The 21,967-nt window shown below is 38.3% G+C and overlaps 1 protein-coding gene across 5 annotated transcripts in view; it reads right to left on the bottom strand.

Moving 5' to 3' along the window:
• POLA1 (DNA polymerase alpha 1, catalytic subunit) overlaps positions 1-21,967 on the bottom strand; it is a 606,439-nt gene that overhangs the window by 284,997 nt on the left and 299,475 nt on the right. For all 5 annotated transcript variants that reach the window (XM_058186076.1, XM_058186077.1, XM_058186080.1 and 2 more), the window contains 6 exons: positions 15,760-15,965; positions 14,472-14,604; positions 10,957-11,088; positions 10,401-10,575; positions 5,436-5,614; positions 4,144-4,275 (listed from right to left, as the gene is read on the bottom strand). In XM_058186076.1, coding sequence (XP_058042059.1) covers positions 4,144-4,275; positions 5,436-5,614; positions 10,401-10,575; positions 10,957-11,088; positions 14,472-14,604; positions 15,760-15,965 — 957 coding nt within the window. The remainder of the gene's footprint in view (positions 1-4,143; positions 4,276-5,435; positions 5,615-10,400; positions 10,576-10,956; positions 11,089-14,471; positions 14,605-15,759; positions 15,966-21,967) is intronic.

The following is a 21,967-nucleotide window of genomic DNA, read 5'->3' as shown; positions in this document are numbered from 1 at the left end:
CCGGAAAGAAGGTTAATCACGAAGGCCACCTTAGCCCGGTCGTCTGGGAAATCCTCTGGCCTCATAGCCATGTAGAGCTGGCACTGTCCCAAGAAGGTCGGGAACATCTCAGGCTGCCCAGAAAACTTATCCGCACGGTTATCGGGCACTGCGGCGAGGAGGAGGAGTGGGAGGATGGGGGGGGGCTGCAGGCACATTCCTGGCAGCAAGGTGGCCTGCCAAGTGGGCCACTTGCTGCTGGAGCTGTTGATTAGCCGCGTGTAGCTGCTCTAACTGCTGCTGTACCTGCTGCTGATCCATCTTTGGTGGAAGGTGTTTTAGTCAGGTCTTGGACAAAATGTTCTGTTTCCTTCCCCAATACTCCCAGCAAAGAGTCCGTCAGAGGCCTTCCTTTTTTCCTTTTATTTACATAGATACATGTCCTGGCCACGTCTACCCACGGGCCTGCCAAGTTTCTGGAGATAACGAGGAAATTATAGATAAGGCCAGAATTACTCACGAATATATTCTTCCCTCCATGAAATAGTTAGCTCGCCAAATTCATTGCTTTGTCCGAGACAAAAAACCAGGAAGTCCCGCCTCCTATTTATAGTCTCTGCAGATGTCACTGCATGACAATTATGACTTGGCTTTGTCCCAACTCTTCCGCTGCTGCGCACGTCGATCAAGCCTTCGTAATCTTGCGTCCCTCCAAAACTGTTCTTGGGGCGTTGCCAAATCAGAAGAAGGCCCGGGAGAATCAGGCCGTGCCGGCCCCTCCCTTTGAGTGGGTGCCAGGGAGGGAGAGGGCTCAAGAGAAACAGGGCTTGCCAGGTCTTCTCCCTCATTTTCTGAATCATCCGAGTCCAGGAGTCTGGGTCCAGGAACCTGGGTCACAACAGCAGGCAAGCTGGCTGGCCCGTAGAAACTGAGAAGCCAAACAAGCAATAGCTATGCTGGGGAGGTGAGATGAGGAGTGGCTGGGTGGGGTGAGCTGGTGGGTGAGTGGGCAGGACCAGCCAGAGGCGATATTTGCCAGTTCTCCGAACTACTCAAAATTTCCACTACCAGTTCGCCTGAACCGGTCCGAACCGGCTGAATACCATCTCTGAATTGGAAACCCTAACAACGATTGGTAAGATATATTTAATGTGTTATTTTGTAATACATATATTACCAATATGGAAACCTACACTCATCACCTTGAAATCAGCTATTTTGAAATGCTAGTGCCAGTCTCTATTAATATAGAGTAAAGCATAAGCATATTCACAAATTTGACATGAGAATAACAAAATCACAACTATTAAATTTATATCATGATCATTTTAAGTTAATTTTCAAATGGCATGCTAAATCAGCATCTCTATAATAAAAAACACTGGAGGTAATATTTTGCATAGTTGCAAAATAAAAAGTACATTTTAAGAAAATATTACAGTTTAGATATGATTTTTAGCAGTTTGCAATTCTCACAGAACTGAATAAACAATGAAATCAAAACTTTGTCATTAAGTCTTCTAAATAAATATTGTTCCCTAATCAGGGTCAACATGTTGGTGGCAGAATTCAAAGACACTCTTTGGGGGAAAAGTGACTTTTCCTTACTTATTATGCAACTACACCAGAAACTCTGGTATTATACAATTTTGTAAAAATAATAATAATAATACACAAATACATAAACACTGCTTATATGATATACTGTACTAAGTTTTAACTCATTTTTAAATAATAGGCATTTTGTATCAAAATGTGTTTTTCTGCTGATGGAAAAAAATACTGCTTTTCCTTTAACTTCTCTCCCTGAATTCCTCAGATCTACTCAGTGAGTTAGAACTGGGCCACCAGGCCATGTAAGTGGCTGGCCAGTGCATGTGGGCACCCACACACTAACACTGCAGTGTGGCACAGGGGTTAGTGATCTGTGAGCGTTGTATGGGCGCAAGCATCGGCGCGAGCACACATACATCCCCCTCGCACTAGCATTGTATGAGTGCTAGTGATGCTGCAAGCATCGTGCAGGCACTAGTGTCACCACAAATGCACATACCCCACTTGTGCTAGCATTGTGGCGTTGTGCGGGCAAACTAGAAAATAATTTTAAAGGATACTGTAATTAATTTTTAAATAGCAAAAGCTGTGTATACTAAAAATTTATGGCTTTTCCAAAGATGCTATTTTATAAGTACTATTGTTAATCTACTTTTACATTATGGTACTTATATTTGGTACTTATATTTGGATAACTTATTATCTTATTATAATTATCTTATTATAATTATCCAAATTATATTTGGATAACTATATTTCTGAAATTCATCAAGTTACACTAAGTTCAGTTTATATTTGCAACTATTCTTGGAATACTTTTTTTAAAATTTTAATTGTGCAAAATTTTTTTAAAATTATTTAATATTAATATTTAATATTATTTTAATATTTTAATATTATATTAATTATATTAATAGTATTATATATATTATATTTTAATATTAATATATTTTAATATTAATATTTAATATTAATTATTTAATAATTATGTTAATATTAATTCTCAGAATAAGTTCTGTGGGTATACACTCCTGCAACATTTCAGGTAAGAAACTACAGCCCGCTAAATTGATTCTGAATTTAATAACAGCAGCAAGACTGTTGATTGGACAATACTGGAAGAAAGAAGAGGTACCTACAATAGAAGAATGATATTGAAAGTCACTAATTTGGCTGAGATGGCTAAAATCTCAGCTTTTTTGAAAGACAATACCCAGGAAAGATATTTAATTGAATGGAAAAAATGGATTGATTATTTACAAAACAGATATCAGATTAAGAAATATCAGATTGCCTTTGAATAATTAGGAAGTATTATTTTATGTAATGGGGGGGTTGGGAGATGAAAAGATTTGGATGAGGTTAATTGGATTAGAAGGGAAAATTTTACTCTATGTTTGGTTTATGTATAACAATACCTTGTGATTGACCTGAGAAGCTGGGGGGGGGAGGGAGGGGGGAAGGGGGTTTTGTGGGGGTGAGGGGGGAAAAAGGGGGGGAAATGTTTTTGTTTCTTAAAACTTTTTCAATTAAAAAAAAAAAAGAAACTACAGCCCTAAAGGGAACTAAAGGAAAGCTTTAGTTTAATGGTTGCTACGGTGCTTCTCAGAAAGAACTTCATGAAAACAGAAGATCAGAGAGGAAGCAGCTTCACTCTTCTATTGACAGAAAGAGCACCTAAGATAGCAGTCACTATCAGTGTCTGGGTTTGTTCTCTTTTTCTTCCTTTGTATCAATGTTGACAGCATGAACTATATTATCAATTCAATTTGAAATATGATTGTTAATGCAATTGATTTTCAGCTGAAAAACAGGACAAAGGGGATTTAAGATAGCAAACATAATTTTCCTACCGTTAATGCAAACTACCTGTAATACAACCATTTTACTACTTGGATGCTGGTCTTTGACCATAATAAAGACTTGCCTTGATTTGATTTTTTATCACTATAAGGAAAAAATGCTGCAGAAAGGTACTTGCATCTTCTATAACATTTTATAAATAAACCCCTATGCTATCATTTATTATATAGTTTGAAATTTGAAATACTTCAGAAAATAATACTAATACTTCAAAAGTGATTTGTATACTGTTTCAAATTTAGTTAAAATATTTCAATTAAATTTCCAAAACCAGCATCAACTATAGCATGTTAGACTGGTTCAGAGATTACAATCTCAGTGAGATACCAGTATATTAGGGATAAACAGTATGATAATATGTCTTTGTCTTCAATCACCAAACTCTTCCACAGCTTGCAAGATACCCTGATTGTTGGAAGTCTTAATTTCTGTGAGTCTAAAAACTATGATTTAAGACCTTCCACTAAATAAAGATATGAAAGAAAAAAGTCTTCTCATATCTTGGTCTGAACTAAGCTTTTAGTTGTCCTAGTTCAGAAATTTAAGAAACTAAGATGCTTAAGAAACTAAATCAGGAATGGGAGGTAGAATATAAGGCAGGATTAAATCAGCCTAATGCTATTCCAGGTTAATTAAACCATGATTTAGCATTTCAAGAACGTCATTTAATCAGGTCATTTTTTATTAAATACATTGATTCAGTCAGGAAAAGATGTGATTAAATATAGACTAAAAGTAAGTACTCACACAGTAATATTTTTTTATGAAGCCTCTTATATCCAAGATTATCTTGTTGTTAATCTGCATAGAGTAATTTAAAAGATTTTCATTACATCCTTCTGGATTACAGCATAGAACACTGGCTTTAAACTTTCCACCCTGGAGATAAAAAATGAAAATCAAAATTTGGGTATACATATTGAAAACTTTGTAATAGGATCTCATGCAAGAACACATTTTAAAAATATACAAAGTGATACCTCTAAGCATTTTGTTGCTGACAATTGATTTTACATACTACAATGAATACACTGAATATTACTGCAACATTTTCAAACTTGGTACCCAAACATAAATTTCAATATATCTCTCAGAAATGAGACTAAGATAAATAAAAATTCATAATAAAGAAAAAACTGTAGTCTTTGAGTCTCGCCTTCCTATTACTACTTAAAAATTGTACTTTTACGATCTAATCTAACAATTTCTGCACTAAAAACATTAAGTAATTCCAGGTGGAAAAAACTACAGAGCTTGATAGCTGCTCTTTTTACACTTAGACCATCTGTAACTTGTCACGCCTCTATGCAAGTAACTATCTTATTATCTTCTATCTTCATTTACAGCTGTAATGAAACAAAGTCAAGGATTTACCAAGTATTGGCTGATCTCTGTCTGCCTTTTCCTCTCACTTGCTTCCAACAACTGCTTTGTTTTGATTCAAAAAACACAGAACATCTGCTGTCTGTCCAAATTAACTTAAAATAATTACTTTTAATTTAGATAAAGAATTTATTTGCTTTAACTTTCAAGATTTTCACTACTCCACAGCCTGCTAATTTGCCAATAACTACTGCATGCATAACATTGCAATAGTGTTAAATAGCTGGCTCTATTTCAAGTTCTGATCCAAAGTCACAGATATATTTTTGGCAGTACTTCTGAACGTGAATTTACCCGATGTATCTTTATGTCTGATGTACAAAGACAGCAGGAAAAATAATATTTATAAAACTGCTACATAAAAGAAAAATGTAAAAATACAAATAATTATGCAGGAAAAATCATATCTTCCAATTAGTTTATTTTAGAATAATTAATATCATTTAAATAGAACTTATTAACTGAGCAGTCTGAGATACAATGTGAAATATTCTGCACAATTGCCAAAATGAAATGAAAAAAACAGGCAAAAGTGATTTGAGGTTAATATATAAAAGCCCGTTATTGAAATTCTAATATAGGGGTTTTTCTTTTCCCTTAGTATCTTGTCTAAAACAGAGAATTCCGTTCAAAAATTATAAATACCATATACTAACCAAGTACCGAAAGACATTATCATAAATATTTTCTGTCCCACATTTTGGACAAGCAAACTTGAATCTCTTGCAATCTTTATATTTTTCTTCATCAGTTTGCTGAACTGGGCTACCAAACAAATCATATTTTTCATCTTTATGGTAATATTGATGGACTTTGAACTGTGAGGGATCCATTCCTGTTAATGAGAAATATAAATTCAAAGTGTAAAGAAAGCAATTCTTTTCCACATCAGCTTCAATTTGGAGTTCCGAAATCCAAAATAGAACTGAATTCTCAGGATGAGATACTTTTAAAAAAAGAATACATTTTCTCATTTTAACCTAGAATAAAGATCTGAGCAATATGATGAAATTACCTGTCTTTTCACACAAAATTGCTTTATAAATAAAGCTAGCACAATGCATAATCTATCATGGGGAGTATGCAACAGAACATTTGTTTATGAACATGCTACTTCTAGAGAATAGATTTATTGCTATTTTCTTAAGTAACACAGAGAATTTTGAATAAAATGGTGCATCTTTATTATAAAACAGAATGGCATCATTAAAATGAAAGAGAGAATATAAAAACCCATTAAAAGAAGCCTGGCTGAACTGTTATTAGACACTTCTTTAAGACTGTACACAACTGCCAACTCAAGACTTCAATGCAGTGGTCGATTTCATTTTGGCTCAGTGGTTAACAGCATGTAGTTTCAATCTAATGTAGTTGCTAAAATTCAGCAGCATTTAAAAAGTCAGAATGGAAGATAAAAAAGCACTTTTGATTACTAGGATCCAGAAAGTTTTTTTAAAAAAATAAGTATATTTATTTTTGTACAAATATGTTTTGTATTTAGAAATGTACAATAAGCATCAGGATAGATTAAATCCTAAATTTTATTAAATCTCAAATAAAGAGTACTAATTTAACAGACAAGCATACAGAAAAAATAATTTAGATGAATATTGCTACAGAGTCAAGCCATAGTTTGAAGGAAGGAAGGAAGGAAGGAAGGGAGGGAGGGAGGGAGGGAGGGGAGATGCTAAAAGTAATATGCATTACTCAAGAAAATTTGGCAATGTACATTCCATAAGCATTTCTATTTCTAGTGATGAAAGAGAGGAATTTATTACAGTGAGGAATAAAATTAGGAGTACTTTCTTTAGAATAAGAAAGTCCTTGCCATACACAAATTTGTATTGATAAATATCTCTTTGTTAGTATTCATTGATTTGATGATATTTATATTTGGCACTAATTCCTGTCTAATTTTATGAAATAAAAGACTGGCGTTCTTAAAAAGAATGTTCAATATTCAACTAAAATTAGATCACGTGTTCATTAGGAATGCAAACTATATACTACCTTTGCTGAAGCAATTATAAAATGTTTTTCATACATCACTATGACTTCTAATTCTATTCTGGAGTGTGGTTGATGAATTGAACTCTGAGAATCGGTATCCATTTTATCTACTTAATGCTTTAGAATGACATTACCATAAAATATTATGTATTTGGATTCTTAAAATACTATTAATAAAATGGATTAAAATTCTGATTCTCAATTATCAATCACAGATAGGACTATGATAAATTTTATTTATACATACACACACCTTCAATAAAGAATGCTAATTGAAACATTACTGAAAATTATTTTCTATTGTAATATTTTAAATTCTATTTTTAAAAAACCTTGAACTATATTTACACTTTGGTTAATTTAATTAATAACCAGAGCAGCACAGGTAATCCTTTTGCTGTTAAAAAGCAACTAGATACAGATTTAGCAGTAGAAATGTAGTTAAATCAGTGAAATCCCATCAACAACAATGTCATAAAATCACAATCACGATCCTGAGTCAATAAAGCATTTAAATAAACAGAAAGGTAACCTGTTTTAGAAGTATAATTTCAAATAAATAATAACATTGTATTTCTATCACAGATTATTTCTTGGGTACATTAATTCATTTTTGAACAATAATTTCAATATCTCCAAAGTCTTGAAAAAATTAAGTTAGCTAATAGCACATTTCAAATCTACAGGACAGATTTGAATATCTAAACCCAGAAGATTTATTCATATTTATCTCATGGATGTCTCTGTCAACATTCATTCTAATCTACTTTCTCACACATGCTGTTTATAACTGATCAAAAGTCAATCACTTTAACAACAAACTGATGTATTATGTTGGAAGTCATTTAATTGCACTAATAAGTCTTGATCTTGGAGAAAATATAAAAATATAAAATCTCAATTACTATGTAATATTTGTTAAGTTATATAATAATTGCTAGGATAATTATGCCTCATAGCCATACATTTATATAAAAATGCTATTTAGTCTCAATTGGCAAGATGATTAGATGCATTATTTCAAAAATCATATTTAAAAAAAAAACTAAATTATTAAAAAGCCTTACTTCTGTATATGCAAGTTTAAAGTTAATCACCTTGTAGCTTACATCATGAAATATTTTGAGAAACGAATTGAAAATGGTGTCTAGTGCTGCCATCTAGAGGTTTCCAGTCTGAATTTCTAAAAATAACAATTGTTTTCAAGTGCCTGGACCATGATTATTCACCCTACAAAAACTTAACTTTAAGAAATATTAAACTATGAAAAATGCTTAGGATATACATAAGAGTTGCTATTTTGAAAATTGATTGTAACATTATACTCAGTAGAAATGTATTTATTTAGTTAAAACAACACCAACCAAACAACAAATAAAGTTGTTTAACTCCAACTTTACTTAAAAACTGGGGGTGGGGGAGTATTGGCAATCCTATGCTCACAAGCCCAATAGATACTGCCCCACTGATACTCAAAATTTAAACAAAAGTTAATTTAAAAATTTAAATGGTCCAAATCTAAATTCACATATGAGATGTCATAAAGTTTGTACTCATTTATATTATATTTATTTTAAATGAATGTACTGCTTTTATTGTATAGAAATAAAATAGACCCAGAAATGGGTCTTCTTGAGGTTCGTCACATCGGTGCAACCACTTGCGGCAGGATGCTGTAAAGCTCGTTGTGCCGTTGCGTGCAAGTGGTGGCACTACTGCAACACGCCTCGCGGAGTCCTGCTATGAGCAGCTGAACTGGCAGGATGCATCTCACGGTGGTGCCGTGCAATACAACAAACTTTGTGGCATCCTGCCGCAAGAGGCTGTGCCAGCACAACAAGCCTCATGAAGACCCATTTCTGGCAGAGTTTGGGGTACAGAAAGTAGCTAGGATTTCTGCTGCTTCTGCTTTTGTGTGCAGCCAAAAGTTTGCAAAAGACAAGAAGGTGAAATGCCAAGCTCGACCCATACCCACACCTCACATATTAACCACTTTCTCAGCTTACTACCCTAATGACCCTTCCCTCCTGCTGAGGTTTTTAGGAATATCTCACAAGCAAGTTCGCCCATCATTTCACCATGAACCACCTCACTCCCGACTGAGGGCAAAGCAAAAGTAGGAAGAAGCTGCAGCTGTGGCTCCAATCGCACCTGCTCACTGGCCTTGAGTATGCTCAGCGAGCACCAACAATGTCTTTTGCAGCAGCAGAGGCCAGAACCAAAGCATGATTTTTGGCTCGTCTGGGACACTGAACTGCCCTGAAGGGTAGGGCAAAAAATAAAATAAAATTCAGACATCCCCGAAAATAAGCTTTGGCGCTTATTTCGGAGGTCAAAAAAAAAAAATAAGACCGGGTTTTATTTTTGAGGAAACAGTAGTGAAAAATGACTACCCTATAATTAGGTCTTCAGTAATGAAAAACTTCTCTGAAATCAAACTATTCACTGAAAGGAGCAACCATCACTGCCATAACCCAAAACTGGTTTGAAATCATCCGTAAAAGATATTAAAGTCAAAGCACATCATTTACATTATAGGTCTTTCTTCAAATGCGATACAAACAAACACTTTTAGTGGGACTCACCTAAGTTTATTCCCTTCAACAAACAAGCTACACTTCTCCAATTAGCATAGTTTTATATCCTGGCTGAGAATTCAAATATATCATATCTGGAGATCATGAGTTTAGGATAGTCTGAACAAAGAAATAACTTTCTCATTATCTAATACAAAATCTTCCCTGAGAAATGTGGATTAAATTAGTTTGGATTTCTTAATACAAAATTAACCTTTAAAGTCAGTAATGACACAGGATTTAACATCATGATCTCTATTTAGAGTATCAAGCTGCACTTGGTTTATAATTACTTTATAACCAAAGCACTGATTAACCAAAACACTGATTGATGTTTCATATCTTATTCATCTTTTCCATTAGGTTCCATAAGTACCATCTGATTGAAATAGGGTGCATATCTAAAGAGCAAGACAACTTGTTGTTTATGTTTAAAATATTGCAATATATTGTTTTAAGAGCAGTTTGAGTTTACCATAACTGGACTAGTTTCATTAAAGACTTTATGAGCAGTAGAAAACTACGGATGTACATTTCTGCTGCTAGTTTAAGATTACAGGAAAGGCCGTATAAGATTTCAATAGATTACTACAGGTAGTCCTTGACTTACAATAGTTCATTTAGTGACTGTTCAAAGTTACAACAGCACTGAAAAAAGTGACTTATGACCATTTTTCACACATATGTTGCATCCACATGGTTATGCGATTTACATTTGGATACTTGACAACTAGTTCACATTTATGATGATTGTGGTGTCCTGGGGTCATATGATCCCCTTTTGCAACTTATACTATGACCTTGTTGCAGAGTAATCTTCAATTTTTCAACATCTCACAAATATCTGTCTGTTATATATAGATGTATACTGTATAAATGTAACCAGCAGATCTTTATTTCTTGATCTCTCCCAAGAATAGGCTTAATAGCATGGAAGACATATTCTCATAATAGATATGAATTCTCACATTTTTGTTAACACACAGTATCAATATTAAGAATAACTACTTGAAAAATAAACACTACTATACTTACCAAGCCATGCTGCAATAAGAACAGAATCAATTCCATCTATGGGTTCACAGATACGAGCTACTACTGGATGAATTTGTTGCGACAAGTAATACTGAACATCAATAGTAAGATTTGTTTGTTTCTTCAGTTGTTCCGGAGCATATGCTCTCTGGCTGGCACTCAGATTTGATCCATCCTTCATCAAAAGAATGAATGAATTTACTGACACAAGTTGTATTCTCCCCCGCCACCCCCATTTTCTGGTCAGTCTTGACTTCTGGTAACTGCTTGGACAAATCCATGCAGTTTTCTTGCAACATTTTTTGGAAATGGTTTGCAATTGCCTTTCTTCTTGGGCTGAGAGAGGGGGACTGTTGTTGGCAGGACTAGAACCCAATCCCCTGGTTTCTAGTCCATCACCTTTAACTGTTGCATCAGACTGGGTGTCTGTCCTTCATTTACAAAGTATATAAAAAGGAGTGTAATATTTACTTACCATTAATGTATTATACTGATTAATTTTGTTTTTGTTTCTAGGTGGGAAAAGATACTTTAAAAATAGCAAGAATGCTTTTACCTGACAGATAACATATGACACTGTGTCCCCAGCTTTCAGCTTTCTACCTTCCCGAGAATTCATCCACAAGGAAACATGCACATGAGGCAAGCTTTTTTTGTCCGGGTAATCTTGGGGATCTTTTGTCAATGCCTACAGGTCAAAGAAAGGTGCTACTGAATTATATGTGCCATAAAACATTGTAACATTAAGTGAACCTTTAAAATCTAGTCATAATCACTATTCCTTTTTGACTACCACTCTAGGATATGTTCTTAAGTGAACATCAGAAAACTGTATTTATTTATTTATGTTTCCTATCTATGTTACCTATCTCATTGTGATGCTACTCTGGGTGACTTACAATATCAAAATAAAATCATAAACATATTTACAATTGAAATAATTGCCATGAAGCCAAGGGATAAATTTGCTTTTTTAAAAAAAATTTTTTTTTTGCTGCTCAGAATTCATTTAGATAGGTAGGTGGTTATGTACCGTATTTTTCGGAATATAAAACACACACACACACCCAAAAGTAGATGAAAATTTTGGTGCGTCTTATACATTGAATGTTGCATCAGCTGGGGGCTTTCCATACCTGGGGGAAGGGGGAGGGGGTTGGTGTGGCGGCGGCAACAGGCAGCTGTTTGGTGGTATTCTGGGAGGCCGATCCAACTGACAATTGGCTGCAAAGGCTCCAGCATTCCCTGGCTGAGTCAGCAATGCCAAGGTGGGATTCAGCCATTTTGGCCGAACCACTTGTTAAAGTTGTGTGCAGTTAGGAGAACTGACTGACCTCACCACTGGCTGGCCTGGGCGCGGTCTATGTCTTCCTGTCCTGTTCGTCGAGCAGTTCGTTGAGGATGCCCTGCCACCGCCACACCACCACTGCGCCACCGCCTGCTGCACCGCCACAAGTGCGCCCTTCCTGGACTGTGAGCCCAGAGACACAGAGAGAGAGAGGTATGGCTTGGCTTCCAGCGCCAGAAAGGGGGGCAAGGGAAGCGCCCGGGTTACTGCTGCCTTTCCATGAGGCACGCATGGCAAGACAGTGCTACTCTTGTTGTCCACTTTCCTCCCATTGCTGGGCCTGGCATGGCTTCCTGCCCCTCACTTACCTGCAGCCATCGAGCAATTTGAGAGTGGCAGACTATATTTTAATAGTATGGGCAGGCATGCTGGAACCTGCCTGTTTGTCTTTGTAAAGATAACATCGTTAGAATTTTTTGGGGGGTGGAAAAGAATCATCAATGTCCTAAATTTCTCAGCTTGCTATTGTCAGTTTAGGGCGGGGGAGGAAGGGTACTCAACTCTTGGGCCAACTGGCTTCTTCCCGGCAGCTCCTTCTCTGCTTTGGCATTGGCCATCAAAGATGAGGCTTTTGTGGGCAGAAGAGCTGCGCTGCAATGGAGAAATGGGCAACGGAGCATCCAGCTTGAGGGAAGGAGGCTGCTTTCTCCTCTTTCCCTGCTCCCCTCATAAGGAGCTGGTGAGGCATGTTACTGTAAAAGGTATACCGGTATCTTGTATATGAATGTCTGAACATGGTTTCAGCTACAGTGCTCTGTATTGTTATAAAGGACACATTACTGACAGTTCTTTCTTATAGAAAAATACTACAGTACCTCCTGACACCACATACCTGTACAAGGATGTGAAAGCAGAAAAGACTAGCATATAAAATTTCTGTGGAAATTTTGGAGAGACCATTTAAAGTCTATATGCGAGAAGATTGGAAGATTTACAATGGATGGTTGCTGGTAATTGTGATCGGACACCTACTAGACGAATGAAGACACCCACTATCACTCAAGTTTGTGAATGGGTTAAAACATCGTGGCACTCAGTAACGGATGAAATCATTGCATCGTCATTCAAAAAATGTGGCATTAGCAATGCCTTAGATGGAACTGAAGATAATATTGTATATAAAGATAGTGAAGAAAGTGATATCAGTGATTGTGAGCAATTGAGCTTCATAAATTCAGACACTAGCGATGATGAGTTCTTGGAGTTTCCAGAAAATTAGAAGAGTGCTTGTGTCAGCATTCCAGAAAAGATCCCCATGCCAAGTAAAACTCCGAAGCATGCATCTTTCAAAGTTCTTTTACTAGGATAGGTAAACTGGCACATCTGGGAAAATCCGAATCTGAGAAATCCGGGTTTTCCCTCAGTAAATCAAAACCCCCAAAACCATCCCCTGTCCCTCTGCCAATCACATGCTCCGATCGCCAACCTTCCCATCTTGAGACATCACTCCGACCACTCCTTCTCCAGATGCAGGATCAGCCTGACCTTGACCGACAGGAAGAATGCTATTATGTCTAATGGCAACCCCTCTACTAAATCCCCCCTCCTATTTTCCCATACATGAGAAAGTGGCAGCATGGAAGCTTCCGGCCTAGTATGACTTCCAAAGCTTACAGCTTGAACCTTAAAGTCTCTTCTCATTTGTTAAAGACCGTGATTATGATTCTTAATACCGCTGTTGACTTTACACGGTTGAAATATTATTCTGCTATATTTTATTAAATATATTACTACACCATTTGGTTCAGAATATTATTTTTCTTGTTTTCCTCCTCTAAACCTAGGTATGTCTCATAGTCAGGTATGTCTCATAGCCAGGTGCATCTTATAGTCCAAAAAATACGGGTATATGTGCTCAATTGATTTTAAAATATTTGCAGATTGTCTTTAGGGAAATAAATATACAAAATACTTACTTCAAAGCAACCAAAGCTATTGAACATTCTTCAAATGTAAAATTAAAAATTCATATTAACATAGTTTGTTTTCTCTCCAACGAATAGTTTGGGATTCCTAACCATGATGTAGTGGACATTCACTCTTAACATGTATTTAGATATGCTTATATATACAATATACACAGGTAGGGGAGCATTATTATTCTATTATGACCAGTAGCAATGTCAGCTGGAAAATAAAAGCAGGATTCTGTCTTCTGTAAAATCTTCATTCTTACCTTTGTCCTGTCTACTATTATGATTTACTCTACCCTTCTGCTGTAAGAGTCATTTACAATTAGAGTAAGCGGAGAAGAAAATCATGATCGTCAAAATGAAGTAACATTCTACTTATTCTTTCCCCTTTCTAGAAAAACACTGCTTTCATTTAAACAATGCATCCAAGACATATTGTGAGCATATCCAGAAATATAATGTCAGTGTGCTGAAATATGAGTTTATAAGCAGCAACAATACACAGGCTGAGAAATATAGATTAAAGGAGAAAATTTTAGAGATAATATATAAAATAATACAGAAAAAAACAGACTTTGTTTGGATTATTCAAAGTTCTAAATATATTTAATTCTGAATAGCCCAGAGAAATCCTCCAAGACATACATTTTTACACGCTCATGTTAGAATGATAAAATATTTGTAGAAGATTTCTGAACCATGTGGCTTTACTATGAAGGTAGTTACTATCAACATAAGAAATGGACACCAATCTCCCATGGATATATTCAAACTGAGTCATATATAATATCAACAAACAATATTAATCACCTTATTGATTTCATATTGTTTTATTGGAATAAGATTATTTGTGACATTTTCTCCAATTTCTATTAACCTTCTTTGGATGTTTTCTACAATTACATCTCGAGATTGGTCAGAAAGGATCTGGCTAATGACATAGCTGTAAAAAAAGACATAAGATATGACACATTAAGATAATATACCTTTAGAAAATTCACAGCATATTCATAAATCCCATTAAGTTGGTCAGAAAGTAAAGAAAAAATGCCTGTAATTTTTCCACAAAAATTACTGGTTGCTATCAAACTGAATGGAGTGTAGGATAATAGCCAATAATATACTGGTCACATCTCTTCTAAAATTTGTTATAACTGACTGTATTAATCAATTGACCATTCGATCAATTTAATTCTCATTAAATATTTGCCAGCTATAATTGCAAATTTATTAAAATATATCAGAAAATATTTGATATATTTTTAATTATTCAATGAATAAAAAAAGCTAACTAACCTCATCTAACTGTAGAAAAACGAAATAAAATGGATATGCAAATTAGTAAGGATATGCATTCTACTCTGTTCTTGCCAATCACATTAAAAATTATATTCTCAACTTCCTCTACTATTACCTGTTAAGCTTTTACACATAGCTTCCTCAATGAAAACTTGCAGTGAAATTTTTCACTAATTGAAGCTTTTCTTAATTCCTTACAAAATTCAGTAGTTTTGAAAACAACAATTATTTTTCAGAATTAGTATTTCAACAAAATACATACATTTATGAGGAAAAAGAATCAGCATGTTGTTGTGAGGTTCTACCTTCCCTGCCTAACACTTCTGGCCACACTCATCCTACCTGCCATTCCCCAGCTCCATTTCATTGCCTTTTCTGCTGCTCTTTTCGGGACAAAAATGGAACTCTTCTGCTTAAATTACTGGGAGTCACTTTCAACTCAGATTTTTTTCAACCTCTTTTGCTCTCTCTATAATAACTACTAATTTGGAAGCACAACACTCAGAAACAAATGGTTTTCTCTGTGAATTTTTTTTTAACTTGAGAAATTCTAGTCAGAGGCAACCTCTGCCCTTTAGCAGAAGCCAGTTTACTAATACTTGCCAACTGGCTTCCATATAGATTTATTGAAGGGCTTTTTAAATATTTCTAATTAGAAATGTTATAAAGTATTGAACAGATGAATGGTTATAATGCACTTAGACACAATTTAACATAGCGATATTTAAAATATTGTATATACAAAAATACTCTGTTAAATCTTTCAGAGAAAGAGTAGAATTTATAAAGACCTACTTACTTTCCAGTCTCTTTTGCAAGATCACACCAATCTCTTCTCACTATGTCCAATCCTTTAAGTTCTTGCTTGGTAATATATTTTCCATCTCCTGCTGGTTCCACAACCAAAGCAGCATATTTCTTCTTTTTTAAGAGCAAAAGAGACTTAAAAACTCCATCAATCTCTATCTCCAGTAACTTGTACAGTTTATTCACTTCACTTTTAATCTGCAAATATACCAATTAATTTTTAAAAATACTCTTACTAAGGGAGTAATATTTAAATACTCCTGAGTTAAAAATTAGGAAGAAGAAAAAACACTACATATGCAAACATGGTCCATCCACACCACAGAATAGATTAAAAGCATAGCGAAGGCCAAAACATAATACTGTATATAAATACTGTATTCTACTTAGATATGATATGTTGACAGAACAAAGAAAAAAAGCATGTCATAAATTTGACACAAAATTTCAAAGAAAGTACCAATGCAACAATGAAAAGAACAGTTGAACAAATCTATCCATATAGTCCTCAATTTACAACCATTTGTTTAGCGACCACTTGGAAGTTACAACAGCACTGAAAAAAGAAAGTTATAATCAGTATTCTTATTTAAGAATACTGGTTCCAATTGTGACAGTAAATCAGAAACTCTCTGTGTAATTTACACCAAACTATGGTTTGAGAGAAGAGGTACAAAATGTTTTATACAGTATACAACTTCATTTTTTATAAAGAAATGAAGAAAGAAAGAAAGAGGGAGAGAGAGAGAGAGAGAGAGAGAGAGAGAGAGAGGGAGGGAGGGAGGGAGGGAGGGAGAGAGAGAGAGAGAGAGAGAGAGAGAGAAAGAGAAAGAAAGAAAGAAAGAAAGAAAGAAAGAAAGAAAGAAAGAAAGAAAGAAAGAAAGAACGAATGAACGAACATTTTATCTCTGGAGAAGAACTAGACACAGTAAATCACCACATATATCTTGGCCAATGGAAGATGATACAATAAAATAAATTGAATAGTGTGTTAAATGAGGTTGGCAGGCATTTAGCATGCTAAGCTTAATTTTCAAGAACAAACATCCCATATGACTGAAAAGTTTTCAATCAGTGTGTACTACCTGCTCTAACATATGACAGTGAAACATGGGTACTAATCTCACAATTGATACAAAAGCTACGAGAGGTGTTCATGGAAAGATACATGCTCGGCATTACAAGACAAGATAGAAAGATCTGCATATGGATTAGAGAACAAAAAAAAGTATACCATATCAAGAGAGTAAAAAAATTGAAATGGAAATGGGTTGGTCACATAGCAAGAAGAACTGATGGCGAGTGGACCAAGACAGTCATAGTATGGATCCCACTTGATAAAAAGTGGCTACCAAAGAGACCTAAAACAAGATGGATCAGTGGGCCCAATTGGCAAAAGAAAGCTCAGGACCATATTGGTTGTAAACATGCAGAAGAGACCTTCATCCTGCAGTGGATAGACAATGGTTAAAATGATAATGATGATACAACTTCATTCTAGCCAGTGGTGGGATTCAAGTAATTTAACAACTGGTTCTCTGCCCTAATTATTTCTTCCAATGAAGAGCAGTTTGCGAAACTGCTCAGAAGTTAACAACCGGTTCTCCTGAAGGGGTGCGAACTGGCTGAATCCCACCAGATTCTAGCCAAATAGACAGATCATATGGTAATAATTGCTGTAAAAGCCGTGAGAGAGAAGGAACATTCTATCATATGTGATGAACATGCAAAAAATCCTCAATTACCGTGTTTCCCCGAAACTAGGACATGTCTGGATAATAAACCCAATTGGAGCACATGCGGTAAAATAAGCCCTCCTCCCAAAAATAAGTCCCCCAAAATACTTAGATGCATGCACATGGGGGGGGGGGGAAGGGAGGGGGAACATCAGAGCCGCTGCCGCCCAAGGCCAGATTTGGTGAGCCAGACGGACCGCTGCCACTCAGGAGAAGAGAGAGAGAAGGCTCTGCGAGAGCGCCCATTTCTCACTTTCTTCTCCTCCCTGGTGATGGCAGCACGTTCAGCTCCCCAAATTTGGCTTGCCGGCAAGAGGGAGTGGCAGGTGGGGAGGGCTGGTGGAGAAGCGAGAATTCTGCCACTCACACAACCCCAGATCTCCTGTTTGCCCTGCAGGCTCTTCAAGAGGAAGGCGATTGAGCCAATCCGTGGCTTTTGCAATCCAAGTCAGTGTGTCTCCTGCTCTCCTTTCCTCCCCCACTCCCCGAGCAGTGTGTAACTTGAGAACTAGCACCTTGGATTCTCTCTTTTAAACTCTTCCCGGCTGTCCTTTTATTCTCTGCTTTGGCTTCAGGAGCTGCAACCAATCCCCATCCCACCCCATCACTGGCTGGGAGGTGGCCTTGGGAGAACTTTGTCAAGGCTGGCGGGGTGACCCTCAGGGTGGAGCCCCCTTGGTCGCTTTGAGAGCAGCTGTGCAACCCCAACCCAGCTCAGTCCAGCCAGCCTCCTTGGTTGGCAGTCAGGGAAGTGGGATGGGGGAAGAAGGTCCAAGAAGACCCCCAGGCTGCCCATCACGCTTCTCCCGCCCCCTTGCCTTCCTTTTACACATTGCCTTGGTCCACAGACAAGACCCCTCCCCGAGCCGCCGTCCCCCAGATCTCCCACAATCCTTTCTCCAAAAGCCAATTGCGAGGAGCTTGTTGAGCACAGGCTTGCCAGAACCTCTGCCTCCTTTCCACTTCATGTCCGGAGCCTTTCTTGTCCAGGATGCCACAGAGCCTGGCACAGCTGATCGGAGAGGCGCTGGCCAATGTCAGCCATGGGCAAGCCTGAAAAGACATGTGTTTTTGGCCTTCACAGCCACGCCATGTGTGCCCCGCTTGCTTCCCTTTTGACCTGCTCCACACCGGGCATCGCCTTGGCTTGGGAGTTGGACTCAGGACCTCCTCCGGGATGTCCTTTCACCCAACCGAGCCCTGCCAACTTTACAGGAGTGGTGGTGGTGGTGGAAGAAAAGTTTTCGGGCATTGGGGAGCTGCTACAATTGCTAGAGGCAGTGGCATGATCAGCACTGGCAGAGCAGCTGGTCGGCACTCCGGCACCAGTTCCCCTGAAGTTTTGAGGTCCTGCACCTCAAAAATAACAAGAGCTCAATAATAAGGCTAAGGCCATATTTTGGGGTCAAAAGAAAATAAGACACAGATACACAGCACCATTCAGAAAATCTTAGGGATCAAGTTTGAAATGAAACTTATTTTTAAAACTAGGCAAAATTCTAGTATTCTTTATTGACAATTCCATTATCATATTTTATTAAGACATAGGTAGTCCTTAAGGGACGCAGTGGCTCAGGGGTTAGGACGTCGAACTTGTCGATCGAAAGGTCAGCAGCTCAGCGGTTTGAATCCCTAGTGCTGCTGTGTAACGGGGTGAGCTCCCGTTACTTGTCCCAGCTTCTGCCAACCTAGCTGTTTCGAAAACATGTAAAAATGCAAGTAGAAAAAATAGGGACCATCTTTGGTGGGAAGGTAACAGTGTTCCGTGTGCCTTTGGCATTGAGTCATGCTAGCCACATGACCATGGAGACGTCTTCGGACAGTGCTGGCTCTTCGGCTTTGAAACGGAGATGAGCACCGCCTCCTAGAGTCAGCAACAACTAGCACGGATGTGCGAGGGGAACCTTTACCTTTACCTTAGGTAGTCCTTATTTAGCAACTGCCTTATTTAACAATTGTTCAGTTACGACTTAGCAACCACTTCACTTAATGACTCAGTTGTTACCAATTGTGGTCACTAGAAAAGTTCTACCTGTATATGCTTATGAGTACAAAGATAAACAGTGACAACATAACACATGGAAAAAATAACACAGCAGCGGCTATATCAGATTAGGAACTGGAGAATATGCAGCAATGGCAAAAAGTGAGAAATCTAGTGGGCAATTATGGCTGGTTGATGTCTCCAAAGGAGTTGTGCTGCCGCTGCGAGGCAAGGAAATGGAGCTGCCCCATGAGCCCCACACCTGCAGCCAGGCCATCCAAGCCCTGACAACTGCTTTCCCTTGCAATGGCAGCTCCAACAACCCCATTTAGCAGGACCCCATGTGGCCACTGGCCCATTTCTTCTGCATACTTGCGGCCGCAAAGGAGCAGGCAAGTGAGAGATGATGAGACAGAATGGCCAGCCAGCTGGAGGCTTGTCTTTGTATCCCTTGGCTTCCCTGCAGCCCACAGGTGGCCCGCTCCAGCCCACTGACATTCGGCTTTCCTGCAGCGCATGAGAATCACCTCCCTTCCCTACCTTGGTCTACTGCCAGTGCCGCTGCTTGAAGACAAGTCTCCCATGGCCAGCTGCCATAGCCCAACCCTCAACTTTCCTGTATCCCCTTGTGGCTGTCCAGATCACGTGCCTCCCCTCCCATTTGGCCTCCACCTGCTGCTTGGACAGGTAATCCAGTCACCTGCTGCTGCCGAACACCATCGGCCCCTGAGCTCTTGCCGCCTTCGATGCTGGCCATGCCTCCCCTGCTGATGACGACCTTAATTAATGCTTATTTTGGGGGAAGGGCTTATATTAGGAGCATGCTAAAAATCAGACTAAGGCTTTTTAAATAGGTCTTATTTTCGGGAAAACATGGTAGCAACCTATATACTTGTCCAGTTAGCAATAAAGCCAGGAAACAGGTCCCTTGACACATTCAGCATTTGAGACTTGGGAATGTAGCCAGGTTTTCAGGGCCTTATGAAGGGCCAAAAGGGTTGGGGCTATTCTAATCTCCAAAGGGAGGATGTTCTGTAGAGCAGGGGCAACTGCAGAAAAAGACCACCTTCTACTCCCCATCAACCAACACTCTGGCCGAAGGGATCTGCAGCATGCCCACTCTGCTAGATTGAGTTGGATGGGTACAGAATCTTGAGAAAAGGCAATCCCTCAGGTAACATGGAACATGATTTTTAATCTAATCCCTTTCGTTAGTTTTTATCTTTGTTCTAAAACTTTTAATAAAATTTATATAAAAAATAAAAATTTAAATAAATTTAAAGAAAAATGCTAAATTTTTGAAATAATATATGTTAAAATATTATCTTCAAGGCAAATATAAAAATTTAGAGTATGATTTCTCAAGTTTACATCACTAATACTAAAAGCTGTATGGAGTACAAAGACAGTGTCAGAAATTAGATATTTATTAGATTATTTTTAAGAGGGTTTGTTTTGCTTTTCCTCAACTGGCTCCTTGGTATTCTGAGGAGCTGAGAGAGATGAAGCGCCGGAAAAGACGCCTAGAGAATGGGTGGAGGGCCAGTCATTCTGAATCTGACCGAACACTAGTCAGGTCCTATATTCAGACCTACCTAGTGGCGATAAGAGCGGCAAAATATGATTATTTTTCCATTCTTATTGCATCGGCAGATAACCACCCAGCCACCCTGTTTAGGGTGACCAGCTCCCTCCTCAGGGAGCACGGGAGGATCCCTTGCAAGGGCGTACTGAAGATTTTGGGCAATATCTGCATGATAAAATCACTCAGATTCGGAATGGCCTGGACTCGGATTGGGTAGATTCGGGCGGGATGACGGAGGTAGGTCTTAGGGAAGAGTTCGATACTGTGGTCCCCGAGGACATGGACAGGATACTGGGGAGGCTGAACGCGACATGTTTATTGGACCCGTGTCCCTCCTGGCTGGTACTGGCTACCCGGGAGGTTACACGAGGCTGGCTTCAGGGAATTGTCAATGCTTCCTTGACGGAGGGTCTCTTCCCCACCGCCTTTAAAGAGGTGGTGGTAAGGCCCCTCCTCAAGAAGCCCTCTCTGGATCCAGATGTTTTAGCGAATTATCGTCCTGTCTCCAACCTTCGTGTTGTGGCGAAGGTTGTTGAGAGTGTGGTGGCGCGACAGCTTCCCCAGTACCTGGATGAAACTGTCTATCTTGACCCGTTCCAGTCCGGCTTCCGGCCTGGGTACAGCACGGAGACGGCATTGGTCGCGTTGGTAGATGATCTCTGGAGGGCTCGGGACAGGGGTTATTCCTCTGCCCTGGTCCTATTAGATCTCTCAGCGGCTTTTGATACCATCGAACATGATATCTTGCTGCGACGGCTGGAGGGGTTAGGAGTGGGGGGCACCGTTTATCGGTGGTTCTCCTCCTATCTTTCTGACCGGTCGCAGACGGTGTTGGCAGGAGAGCAGAGATCCGCCACGAGGAGCCTCATGTGCAGGGTTCCACAGGGATCAGTTC

The sequence above is a fragment of the Ahaetulla prasina genome, chromosome 5 (assembly GCF_028640845.1).
Source record: "Ahaetulla prasina isolate Xishuangbanna chromosome 5, ASM2864084v1, whole genome shotgun sequence".
In the NCBI taxonomy this organism is placed as follows: Eukaryota; Metazoa; Chordata; class Lepidosauria; order Squamata; family Colubridae; genus Ahaetulla; species Ahaetulla prasina.
The sequence above is the reverse complement of the archived record's forward strand: the minus strand, read 5'-3'. Positions and strand labels throughout refer to the sequence as shown.